At 45.0% G+C, this 12,616-nt stretch overlaps 3 protein-coding genes across 3 annotated transcripts; 2 read left to right on the top strand and 1 right to left on the bottom strand.

Moving 5' to 3' along the window:
* The first annotated feature begins 310 nt into the window (after positions 1-310).
* Positions 311-4,567, top strand: LOC136490717 (uncharacterized). The gene is made up of 3 exons (XM_066486916.1): positions 311-854; positions 3,064-3,856; positions 3,943-4,567. Exons 1-3 carry the CDS (start codon positions 354-356, stop codon positions 4,398-4,400), a joined length of 1,752 nt encoding a protein of 583 aa, XP_066343013.1. The 5' UTR covers positions 311-353; the 3' UTR covers positions 4,401-4,567.
* A 249-nt stretch (positions 4,568-4,816) lies between these two features.
* LOC136491014 (plasmodesmata-located protein 8-like) lies at positions 4,817-7,411 on the top strand. Its single transcript, XM_066487223.1, has 3 exons — positions 4,817-5,788; positions 7,074-7,175; positions 7,273-7,411. Exons 1-3 carry the CDS (start codon positions 5,029-5,031, stop codon positions 7,275-7,277), a joined length of 867 nt encoding a protein of 288 aa, XP_066343320.1. The 5' UTR covers positions 4,817-5,028; the 3' UTR covers positions 7,278-7,411.
* A 120-nt stretch (positions 7,412-7,531) lies between these two features.
* Positions 7,532-12,536, bottom strand: LOC136491013 (vacuolar-processing enzyme beta-isozyme 1-like). The gene is made up of 9 exons (XM_066487222.1): positions 12,073-12,536; positions 11,281-11,445; positions 10,961-11,117; positions 10,796-10,881; positions 10,521-10,720; positions 9,550-9,598; positions 9,240-9,446; positions 7,996-8,202; positions 7,532-7,870 (listed from the first exon to the last, which is right to left on the bottom strand). The coding sequence occupies exons 1-9, from the start codon at positions 12,307-12,309 to the stop codon at positions 7,688-7,690; spliced, it is 1,491 nt and encodes a 496-aa protein (XP_066343319.1). The 5' UTR covers positions 12,310-12,536; the 3' UTR covers positions 7,532-7,687.
* Between the last annotated feature and the right edge of the window lie 80 nt (positions 12,537-12,616).

Below are 12,616 nucleotides of genomic sequence, written 5' to 3' on the forward strand. Positions count from 1 at the left end.
CCTGTAACTCGCAGGTCAGTATATGATCTTGATCATGATCCTACGCTTATGTATTCACCTCATCGATCACATATCCTTCGTACTTCAAAATAGAATTTGTTTTCAGGATCCTACCAAGTTCATGTCGTTTGCATATGCTAAAAGTTTTTTGTCCTTTACCTGACGGGTTACTTTTAAACTTTGTTGCTGGTGGCAGTAACTTTGCCAGTTTACCACCACAGTTTCTTCCCTCTACTTCTCAATGTAGTGTTCTGTGCTTCCCTTTGCTCATCTATTTTTGTGCGCAGGTTCCTTCCCCGTGCCATTCCCCACCGCCGGCTGTGCCCTCCCCCAACCCGGCCACGCGCGTGCCCATGGACAAGTACAATTACAGGGACTACCTATCCCAAGGTTCTTCCTCCGGTGTAGGTAGTATCCGCTCATCTCAGGAAGATGCGGACGAAGACGACTTCGGCCCGTTCTTTTCGCAGCCGGCCCCCTCCCTGTCCGCTCCCCGCCGCCACATGGAGCATTTGGATCTCAATTCACAGGCGGACGTCTTCCCCAACATTGACTCATACCAAGCCATTCTACAGGGTGATGAGCATCCACTACCTCCTCGGGCCCCTAGAGGCAGAGTCCGAGCACCTGATGGCGGAGGTCGTGGTACAGGCAAAGGTCTGCTTGGAGGCAAAGTTGGTTTTGGACGTGGACAAGGCAAAGGTTTGCTTCGAGGGAGTATTGGCAGTCGCGGTGTAGGACATTTGGGAGGAGGACGGCCTGCATCTTCCTCTGTAGGCCATGCCTTTCACAATCCAGTGGATGTAGATGCTGGTGACATGGAAGACGACGTGCCATCTGAAACACAGTCTCAGGTAATTGCCTATACATGGTCAATGCTTCTCTTCTTATGTATGAAATGTATTGTTGCCATATGGAAGTGAAATGTATGCTAGGTACTTGTGGATGTAGATAGTGAGTTGTGATAATTAGTGATGTACTGTGCATGCATTGACTCTCTTTTTTGTCACTATCCTGGGTATATGTGTATTCATGGTTCCAGCGTATTGATAACTGAAAAAAATAAAGTCATAGTTTGCCCGGGTATATGTTTGTGTTACCACTCTGAAGGATGAAGTAAAAATTTGATGATATTGCTTAATACTTTATAAACTGAAGACAAATGTAAGTTTCCAGTATGATATTTTCTTAGGCTGCATAAATATGAACACAATAAGGATAGCATTTGTTTCTGTGGAATGTAGTATATGTTCCTTTCTTAAAAATAAGAAATTGTAGGTTATTTTTACCAGCACACTACCACTTCTCATCTTGGTTCAACTCTTCATTCCCACGATGTATGCGCCACTGGTACCTAAAACAGCAGTGTGAAAAGGTTATCTTTCATGATCAGAACAAAAAAAAAGATAAAGAAGCTCTTGTGTCGAATTAAATTTTGGTTTGTCTCAGATTTTCTGATAGGCCTTCTATTTGTTTCACTTTCAAATGCTAGCTATCTCAAGCGATCTGATGACAGATTCTAATCTTGCTGGCCATTTGTTCCCTAAAACAGCTTCTTTGTTTTCTCCCGTTTGTTCTTCAGCCTTTGCATCTGCTTCAATATGCTCCCGAAGCATCTGCTTCACTTGGTCCTGTTGAGACTGGAGCAGCAGCTGAGGGAGTACATCTAGGTCCAGCTGATCCACACCCTTGTTCTGTCCAAGGTCCAGATGAAGCAGCTGCTGGTGGTTTCCCTTATGCTGTCAAACTTGAAGATCACCCTTGATCTTGTCAAGCTCCATGAGTTTTTTGCACCCAATCCGATAGCTTCTCCTTGACGTCATGGGAATTAATTTACTAATAGAAGTTAAGAAACAGACATTCACAGAACTTGTCATCCTGTGACTGCCTTCTTGAAGGGTCTTATCCTCAGTTGCTTTTCATCATACTCCACTTCTGCCTCGCTTTTTTTTTGGAAATTAGTTAGTGTGAGAATTTGTTAGTGTAATAGTTTCTTTAGTGTGATATGTTCTCTGACATTGCAATACTTAGTGTGATAATGTGTTTTCTGCTATAGAATGCTTATGGCAGGGCTGAATGGTCCGAGGAAAACACACATTGTTACTGTGAACTTGCTGTTGATGAAATAAGGGCAGGGAATTGTGTTAAAGGAACAATGGCACGTAGAGGTTGGAATAACATTCAAAAAGGATTTCAATTAAAGACTGGAATCAATCTTTCTATCAAACAATTAAAGAACAGATGGCCACAGTGCAAGGTTTTGTACACTTTTTGGAATAAGATTCAAAATGATAGCGGTCTAGGGCGAAGACCTGATGGCACTATTATTGCATCAGCCGCATGGTGGAAAAGAGAGTTACAGGTAATTTCCTTGTAGTGTTATTATATCATGCTATGTCTACATTCATCAGTAGTTGAATCTCAATTTGTTTGTTGTTTTGTAGGGGAAAAGTGAATGTAAGAAATTCATGAAATTTGTTCCTACATATGTTGGATATCTTGAAGAGATGTTTAAAGGAATTATAGTGGACGGTCAAGCTGCTGTCATACCAGGATCATCAACTCAACACAAGAGAGTTGAGGAGGAAGACTTGGGTGATCAGGAGGGTGAGGAACAAGAGGAGGAGGAGTTCCTAGCAAGTCCTATGAGCAGTAGCAGTCGCAAGAGAACAAATAGCACTGTAAGCACAGGCACAAGCCCAAGCAAGAAGAGTAAGAGCCCGATGGTCAAGGTGTTCCAGGGGCTGCTTGTTGAGTTGAAAGAATCTAGGAGTAAGGAAGAAGCAGCACTAGCTGAAATGGTAAAGCAAAGGGAAGAGGAGTTGGCAAAGAGGTACCAGCAAAGGGAAGAGGAGTTGGCAAAGAGGTACCAGCAAATGGTAAAGCAAAGGGAACAAATAGCACTGTGTGTGAATGATGTTGTGTGTGAATGATGCTGTGTGTGAATGACCTTTCATTGCTGATTTCTGAGTTGTTTTATTGCTGATTTCTGAGTTGTTTTATTGATGATTTATCTCATACTTTATACTTCACGTACTGATTTGTTTGTTTTGGTTATGACAGGAGGAAGATGAGTCTCAGGATGATCTATGGGATGAAGAGGACGATGATAGGGCTGAATTTGATCAGAGGGTACAATCATATATACTGCAATGTAGGAGGAAGAGGAGGAGAATCTTAAGTATTGCAGCTGCCATGATGGGTATGTATCACTTTGACACCTACATTAACAAAGCAGAATACAGAATAGCAACAGAAAGTGGATATGAATGGGTCATGAAGACACTAGGAAATACCACTTCTTGTTACAATATGTTTAGAATGAGTCAAGATCTGTTTCTGAGGCTGCATAGTTTGCTAGTTGAATCATATGGGCTAAAATCAACTAAGAGGATGTGTTCTATGGAGGCTTTAGGGCTGTTTCTATGGATATGTGGTGCACCACAATCTCTTAGACAAGTTGAAGATCGTTTCACAAGATCACTAGAAACAATATGTAGAAAGTTTGATAAAGTTCTAGAGAGTGTGAACAAGCTAGCAGTAGACGTCATTAAGCCCAAGGACCCTGAGTTTAAAAATATGCATCGTAGGTTGCAAAGCCCTCGCTTCACACCATTCTTTGACAATTGCATTGGAGCTATAGACGGTACTCATATTCCTGTAGTAGTGCCAAGTAACAAGGTAGTTCAACATACGGGAAGACATGGATATACGAGTCAGAATGTCATGGCCATATGTGATTTCGATATGAGGTTTACTTTTGTGGTGGCTGGTTGGCCTGGGTCAGTTCATGATATGAGGGTGTTCAAAGATGCAATTGACAAGTTTGGAGACAAGTTTCCGCATCCACCTGAAGGTAATGACAACTGTATGTATGCATGTTCTCATTATTACAACACTTGTTCTATGACTTAAATAATCCATGCTTTTATAATTGTGCAGGCAAGTACTACCTTGTTGACTCAGGTTACCCGAACCGACCGGGATATCTTGCACCGTACAAAGGAATCAAGTACCATATGCCGGAGTTTAGACAAGGAGTAATGCCAAGAGGTAAAAAAGAACTGTTTAATTACTCACATTCTTCACTTCGTAATGTCATTGAGCGGTCGTTTGGAGTTCTAAAGATGAAGTGGAGGATTTTGCTTGACCTTCCTAGCTATCCAATGCAAAAGCAAAGCCATATAATTCTTGCGTGCATGGCAATGCATAATTTTATTAGGGATAGTTTTTTGAGAGATGTGGACTTTGATTTGGTTGATCATGATGAGAACTATGTTCCATTCGCCGAAGGATCCTCTTCTGACGGTAATGTGTCAAATGTACATCATGGAGACGAAGATGTAAACATGAATGAGTTCCGTGATTGGATAGCCGATGGGTTGTTTAGTAGATCGTAGATGTCAACTTGTAATGGTGATTTTATTGATGTGTTGAATTGTTTGTATGGATGATTTATGGACACTTCTTTCCAATTGTATGAGTGTAAACATTTGTATGTACTTTTTTTTATTGAATGGAATAAACATATTTGGCCGCCAGCAAAAAAAATTCGGCACCAGCAAGAGGAGGTGGCACGCCAGCAATAGAAGGAGGTGACCAGGGGGTGCCATGCATACCAGGTGCATGCAGAGGAGGGGTAAGGAGGGCTGCATGGTCTTTTTGTTAGTGCATTTATTGCTTTTAGACAGTTTTAGAAAGTGGAACCAAACACGTTTTTAGGAGATTTTAGAAGGCTGCCTAAAACTTTTAGGAGCTAAAGTTTTAAGAGTTTGGAACCAAACAGGCCCGAAGTATAAAATTTCTAGAGAGGCCGCGCGCGCACCACAAAGTCCTGCGGCTTCCCCAAGCGCAACGAAAGCGCGCATTTATTCTGTAATCTCCCCACCATCACCTTTCTCCTCACTGGCACTGCCTAGACAAGGACTCGGAAAAGCATCGGGCGATCGCCACTGCTCCCGAGCCCCAGGGCCATCGAACCCAGCGACGCACGGCAAGAACGCGCGCAGTTCCGTCTCATCGTCAGTCATGCATCGCCCGCGCAGCCATCTTTGCCGCTCCCGCGTGGTCGCTGCGGTTGTTTTCGTCGCCACCATCATCATCGGCCTAGGCGCGGCGGGCGTCGGCGAGGCGGCCACGGGCACGTTCATCTACGCCGGCTGCTCGCCGTCCAAGTACCAGCCGGGCACCCCCTTCGAGGGCAACCTGGAGTCGCTCCTCGCCTCCATCGCCAGCGCGGCGCCCAACGCCGGGTACAACAGCTTCACGGCGGGTGCCAACGGCACGGCCGCGTACGGGCTGTACCAGTGCCGCGGCGACCTGGGCGGCGGCGCCGACTGCGCGGCGTGCGTGCGGGACGCGCTAGCGCAGCTGAGCCAGGTGTGCGCGGCGGCGTACGCGGCGTCGCTGCAGCTGGAAGGGTGCTACGTGCGGTACGACAGCACCAACTTCCTGGGCACGCCCGACGCCGCCATGGTGTACCGCAAGTGCAGCACCAGCAGCAGCAGCGACGGCGGGTTCCTCAGCAACCGGGACGCCGTGCTCGGGGACCTGCAGCAGGTGCAGGGCGTGGGCGCCAGCGGCGGGTACAAGGTGAACAGCTCCGGCGGCGTGCAGGGCGTGGCGCAGTGCCTGGGCGACCTCGCGGCGGCCGACTGCACGGCGTGCCTGGCGCAGGCGGTCGGCCAGCTCAAGGGCACCTGCGGCACCGCGCTGGCCGCCGACGTCTACCTGGCGCAGTGCTACGTCAGGTACTGGGCCAACGGCTACTACTTCCGCCCGACACAAGGTACGGCCGTACGCACAGACTATTTTCCAACGCAAATTGTTATCGGTTTTGCCCTTGCGTTTGAGCCTTCGACACGGCGAAAATACTGATGCTGCAGTACTAGACTGCTAGTGCTGCCTAGTGCGCGTGCTACGGATCGCAATTTGCGAGTGCCCATCTCGAGTTGCAGCAGGAATTGATTCCAGTAGGCGATAGGTAAACATCTCAAAGTTTGTAACAAAGAGATGAGGCAGAATATGTCCTCTTTCACTCTTTTTCTCCCTATGGGCATGCCGCATGCCAATGGATGGCGATCAGGACGAGATGCAACTTGGCGAGTAATTCCACAGGAAAGCTCACTCCCAACGGCTTAATTTTCAGTTGTCTAGATCAATCGTGCTTGTTACTTGAAAATTTTAGGTACCAATAGACAATAGCTCGAACGCGCTGTCTAGATTAGCACAGGACGCTGTCTAGAAAAGCAAAGGAGAAAGAGACAAGATAGCAATCACTTGACTGCTGACAAGTGACCACCGCGCCGCGCGCGCCATAACGACCGGTGGCAACATTCTCTGTTCCATTCCACCTCATCAGTCAAATCAGTAGCGGCTCCAGCACAATCCGGTCCAATATATTATGGGGGTTTGGTATGCTAATCATCCTGGAGTTTCTAGTGGACCGCATGCGATACAACTGGACCCAGTATAATCAGGTAGTAGATGCTTTGAAGTGACAGTAATGAAAGGAGCTGCATTACTTCTTGATCCAAAAAAAAAAAGGACCAAAAGAGTAAATTTGATTATGCTAGATTCGTATTTCCTGCATGGCCCTGCATCGTCACCTGCAGATGCAAAGCACTTTCAGCCGTAAGCTAGCCGTCGATTTCTCTCTCTTCAGCCGTATATACCGATCCAAAACATTGTCCTGGTCCACCAATAGCCACTAAAGACTAAACAAAAAATGCCTATCGCCAAGCATATCTGGCCCCATTCGCTGATCTAAAACTTGGCTGAAACTGACTGAAAAACACTATTCTGGCTGAATTGTTGTAAGAGAAAAATACTGTTCCGGCTAAAAAAAAAATCAAATAAACCGAATATAGTGTAAGCCGAACAGGACCTGGCCGCGATAGGCACGCACATTATGGGATGGTTGGGGCTCGACGGCGGCGGCCAACCACCCCCAGTGCCGATGAATATATTCCCGATAAAACAAAAGGAGCACTCGGGCAAGCCGCGAGTGCGCAACTTTGCATATGCTATTCTAATCCTGCATCCGATGATGCGATGTCCTCTTGTGGTCACAGATTATTCGCAGGATGATGTTGGGAGGACTGTGGCCATAATCGTCGGCATCTTGGCAGGACTGGCGCTCTTCGTGGTGTTCATCTCGTTCCTCAGAAAAATATGTAAGCCCCCCCCTGACCTGCTAAGCGTCGTGCAATCATGCACACGGGATCGAGGCCTTGCCTTAACTAACCTCACGCAACTGGTGTCTCGATGCAGGCTAGCTTGGCCACTGGAACGGGCTTCCACTCTCAGACGTTGGCATAGGGATGGGCTCGGAAAAGAGATTGGTCTACTAGCATGGCCTGCAAAATGCTTCGTAAAGCACATGTAATGTAATCTCATTTTGTTAGCAATAGATATGGGCTATCCGTGGAGCACTACCTTGATTTGGGTCATCATTTTTTGGCCCACTGATTATGGCCTACTTGCGATCATCCTTCGCAACAGCATTCACATCTGATCTTAATCATTTCGGTAGTTGGATGAAGATCATACTTACATAAGCACGAACATAAGTACATGATGATATATACAAGTGATCATGGGTTCACACGGTCCCCAGATGATACGAGCTCGCACACAGGCACTGGGGGCAGCAGACCTCGGGGGGCTTTGCTATTGATCTTTATCATCAAGCGCTGTGTCCCTGAGCCATCGGGCTCCACCTCGCCGAGTCGTAGCTGCTGCAAGCGCTGATGCTTGACTCCCTCATTTTCATCTCAGATATACCACTGCTGCAAATGTTTGCAAACGCTCTCATGTACTTCATGCCATACTGAGTAAGTGAACCACAATGGGATTCGAAAATCCGCACCTAGCAAAAGCCATCAAGATTAAATAAGTTCAACTGGACACTGACTGAATGCGAATGTGCAATAGCAAGGAACTTCATGTGCATGCCTTATGTCAGAGTCGAATAAGAAAAATCAGTATACTCACCATCCTCTTCAAACAATCCCAGTCATCGACTAATGGTTGACCCGTGGCTCTAACGGCCTCAAGCATTGAAGGCCCTTTTTCAAATCCGAAGACAAGCCTCCCAATGAAATCGATACTGCTGTCAAGATGTTTCCTATGTTGAACAGTTTCTTTGATCTCTATGAGAGCCCTCAGCTTCTCTACAGACTCCCCATTTAACTGCTCATACTGAAAGAAATAACTGAACATTAGGAAGCAACAATAATAGGAGGCTGCTAGCTACCACAAGTGATTGGCAAAACTTCAGCTTGGTATTAGAGGAGTGAGCTTGACATCAAGACGAATGTACCAGCCCTAACCCTCTCAAGCGTGGTGCTATCGCAACAGCCCTCTCACCAAGACCACATTTGTATTAAAAAGCTAGTTCTTCCTCCTATCTTCTCTAAGAAGTATGAAGCCCATCTACACGACTTAGTTAAGCTATACCAAACAAGCCACATCGTTTCAACTTTTAATGGTGATAGTTTGAATTTGGAGGAAAAATCACAACAGCTTTTTGCCAGTGATGGAACAAGCAAAACCCCTTTCTTGAACTGTCTTGTCAATTATTATCTAAATTTCTCTAAAACATAGGTAGAAAATGTGCCAGCTGCTAGCCCCTAGGCTTGTTTTTCAAATGAGCACTTTAAGGACTTAAATTTGCGTGTTCCAACAAAAGAAATAAAGTGGTCATAAAAACCAAAGCATACCCATGGTATCATCATCAACAACACACACAATAATAATAAAAAAAAGAGCCTGATCTTTTGTGTGAAGAATTTCTGGAAGATAACCAAGTAAACAGAAATAAACAACTCTACCAGCTAACCCATGGAGATGGGCATAAGGATGGTTATAAAAAAAGAAATAAAATATATTATTGTAACAACACAATGTAATGATGCCACATATATCAAGCAATGTACCAAGTAGCATACTTTTCAAGAACAAATAACTAGTCATCTACAGAGATTTCATCTGTGAAATGGTTTCTGCATGTTTTTACCTAGTGCAACAACGCATCATGTTTGAATTCACCAAAGTAGAGGACAAGAACGGAAAACAACAAACAGCCAATATTCCTATTTGGCATGATATATTCCATGAATATTACTTGGAATAGCATCCATTTTTTTTATAGAATCTGCAAATCTGTATCATTGCAGTTCTTTTAGAGGAACAGTTAAAATGATTATGGGGAGAATGAAAGAATAGCTAGGATTTACCCTCTTCCACATGAAGAGAAGATCAGCATCTCTTTGATTGACTGCACCCTTTGGGCCTGGCCAAAGCAGCATGTTTGCCATGTTGGCATTAGCAGGATCAAAACCTTGATAAAGGAAAAGCTTCTCATCCTTGAAGGTCTTATCACCATACTCCATAACATGAGAACCCTCTTTGTACTTATTCGAGTTTGAGGTTCTTGTTTTCACCTGCCCAACAAATTATTTGTTTTTTTAAAGTTCTCATTTCTACCTTCCTAACAAAGCAGGTGACAAACTGCTATTAAACATGGAGGATGTGCTTGAGACTCACCACTTCATACTGATCCTTGATGGTTTCCTTCTTTAGATTGTTGGTTTGACTGCCAATTAGAGTCAGATCAGTTCAAAAGAGCAGGCTTAGTAGGTATAACAGTCATAAGTACTTACTACCAAGCTTGTATATTCAGGCCATATTGACTGGAAGAAAAGAAAAACATAAAAGCACTATGCATTTACTTGTTAACAGTCCTTTGATTGTTCGACAATCGATACTTCCACTACTTTTTCAATTATCTACTGTTTTTTACATGTATTTGCTATTACCACTTAGGACTCAAGACTGATCTGCCAATACCTTAAATACTAGTAAAGTGGATGACTATTGTACTAAATAACAACCGCACATACCTTCTTATGTACTACCTGTGTTACAAAATTTAAAATGCTGTTGTTTTGTCCTAAGTCAAATTCTCTAACTTTAACCAAGTTTATAGAAAATACACAGATATGTACAACATCAAATGAGATTCATGAAATCCACCATGAAATATGTCTTGATAGTGCATTTACTTGGTATTGTAGATGTTAATATATTTTTTTATAAAGTTGGAGGTTGGACAGAACTAGAACACTGGAGGGAGTAGCATTTCTTTAACGCGATATGAAGACATGTCACATGACATGTATGTACAAATTTAGAAAAGAATTCATGAATAGGCTCCAAATAACAATGTTGACGCAAAGTTTAGCTGCGTAGAATGAACCAAGTGAGATAAAACAAATGGACCAATCATTAAAAAAGGCAGTTTGATCATGGGCAATAACACAATAGTCCAAGCATAAAAATACCCAGTATAACTTGAATTGTATCACACTATATAACTAAAAATGGCAAAACAACATATCAAATACGTAGGCTCCATAAGATATACCTTCCACGAGTGTAGAAAAGCTAGAATTTATTTTGATCTAACATAATAATGTTGCACAGCAGTGGATCTCAAATGAGTTTTATGGTCTTACCTGTCTTCCATCCAAGAAACACTGTACAGATCACCTAAACAGGTAATGTACTCAGGAGGGGGTGATGGTTCCATCCCAGGGCAGTATGTTCCCCAACTATTTTCAACTGGATTTGAGGCTGTTGTGACATAAATATTTAGATCTTCAGGCATTAATCCCTCGAAGATACTGCCACTTTCACATGCTTCAACATATATAACCTGACATTCAATGTAAAGTGTATCAATTCCAGAATGGACTTTTCTAGAGTGGAGAAGAAAATGAAGGATCTATACCATTTTTGAGTAGCTATTGGAAGCATGCTTCTTTTTCAAAACCTTGATGAAGTCACCAGCATACAGATATGGCAAGTTTGGCATACCTAAATTTTTGCTTAGTTAAGTACCATACAGAAAATCAACTGAACAACATCCCTTACACAGTAAGTTCAAAGTACGCACCAAGAACTCCAGGACCCCCATGATCTGAGTAATAGATGAAGATGTGGTCGTTAGGTTCGCTGTCTATCACCTTCTTACTCCCTCCAGTGATAGCACTTTTATTGCCCAAGAGGACAGCGAAGAAGTTTTCAGTAGTGACCTGATCACCTGTGTAATCCTGCAATGAATGTGAAGTTGATCAAGTTGGTGCCAAACATGAGCAATTGGAGCTGCCAATCCATATGTGATCACAAAGCACAATCATATTTTGATTTTGAGGGTAGGCTACTCATGCACTTGTGCAAAACTGAGATTGAAGTGAAGAAACATCAAGTATTTACCTTTGGAACACCATTATAGACATTTTCGCCTTTAGGATGGTTAATGATAACCCCAGGCCTCGGGTTCAGAATGTTATGGGCAATATCATCATACATGAACACAACAATGTTCTCCTCCTCCACTCCTCCCTTCCGCAGTATCTGGTACGCATGGCACACATCGGCCTGCCAAGCATCAAGTGTACCATTATGCCCTAAGTAAGCAGTCATAATGTTTGCATACAACATATTTTGTAGCAAACACACAATAAACAAATATACTGCTTTATGCGTGGCAGAAGAAAGCACGACAGAACATTATTTTTTATGTGGCACGTTCAATCATTAGAATCCAGGCGTAATATAAAAAAAAATGTACCTCAAATAGCCCCCACATTCCTAACAGATATTCAGTCAAACAAAATTCCTGTCACCAATGAAGCATGTCTCGCACCTATAATTATCCACCTAGATAGCAACCACCCGAAACAGCTGAGCCAAATCATGTATGGACCTTTCTAACGAAGCAAAGCAACTAGGGATCGGACAGCCCGGTCCTTCATACCTAAATCTCACGGGCAAACCGTGTCTATACAGTCAATTTTAAACTCACATAGCGAACGGAAGTGCAGATCAGCTTTGAATCCCCACAAATTCGAAGCATCGAAACTCGAAACGCTTCGAATCAATCGGAAAGTCGCAACAGTATCAAGCTAACAGGCATGAGCAGGAGGGGAAATCCATCCCATGCTCTCCAGTCTCTGCCCCCTAGGCCCTCACAGCACTTTAGAGATGAGGCCGCCGCGGGCTCACCTGGTGCCGGTAGTTCCCGTAGCCGGAGGAGCCGGCGACGAGCACGGCCCACCTCGTCCCCACTTCATCCTCCTCAACCGCCGGAGCAGCAGAAGCAGCAGCAGCGTCACCCCCCTTCTCCGTCGGCATCCGTATCAGCGGCTCCCACTCACCCTCCGCCCCATCCGCCGCCGACGCCGCGGCGGCGAGGGCCAGGAGCGAGAGGAGTCCACACAGCCACGCCGCAGCTGCCATCATCGATCGCGAGGGGCGGCGCGTCAGACAGAGAGAGCAGGCGGGTAGCAGGTGCGAGAGAGTGGTGAGCGGTGACGGCGAGTCTGGGTCCGGGGGGCGCCTTTTAAAAAGAACGACCCGAAGTGACGTGTCGTGCGGCAGCAACGTAGCATGGCCCGCGCGGCGGCCGCGGCGCGATGCCGGCGCGGACGGGGCCTGCGCCGAGACGAGGCCGAGCTGCCGTTCACGCCTTCACAACCGCGGGCTGCAGGTCCTGGAAGATGGCAACGGGTGAGAAACCCGGTGGGGGCGGAAGAACACACCCGCCCTC

The sequence above is a fragment of the Miscanthus floridulus genome, chromosome 11, assembly GCF_019320115.1.
Source record: "Miscanthus floridulus cultivar M001 chromosome 11, ASM1932011v1, whole genome shotgun sequence".
In the NCBI taxonomy this organism is placed as follows: domain Eukaryota; kingdom Viridiplantae; phylum Streptophyta; class Magnoliopsida; order Poales; family Poaceae; genus Miscanthus; species Miscanthus floridulus.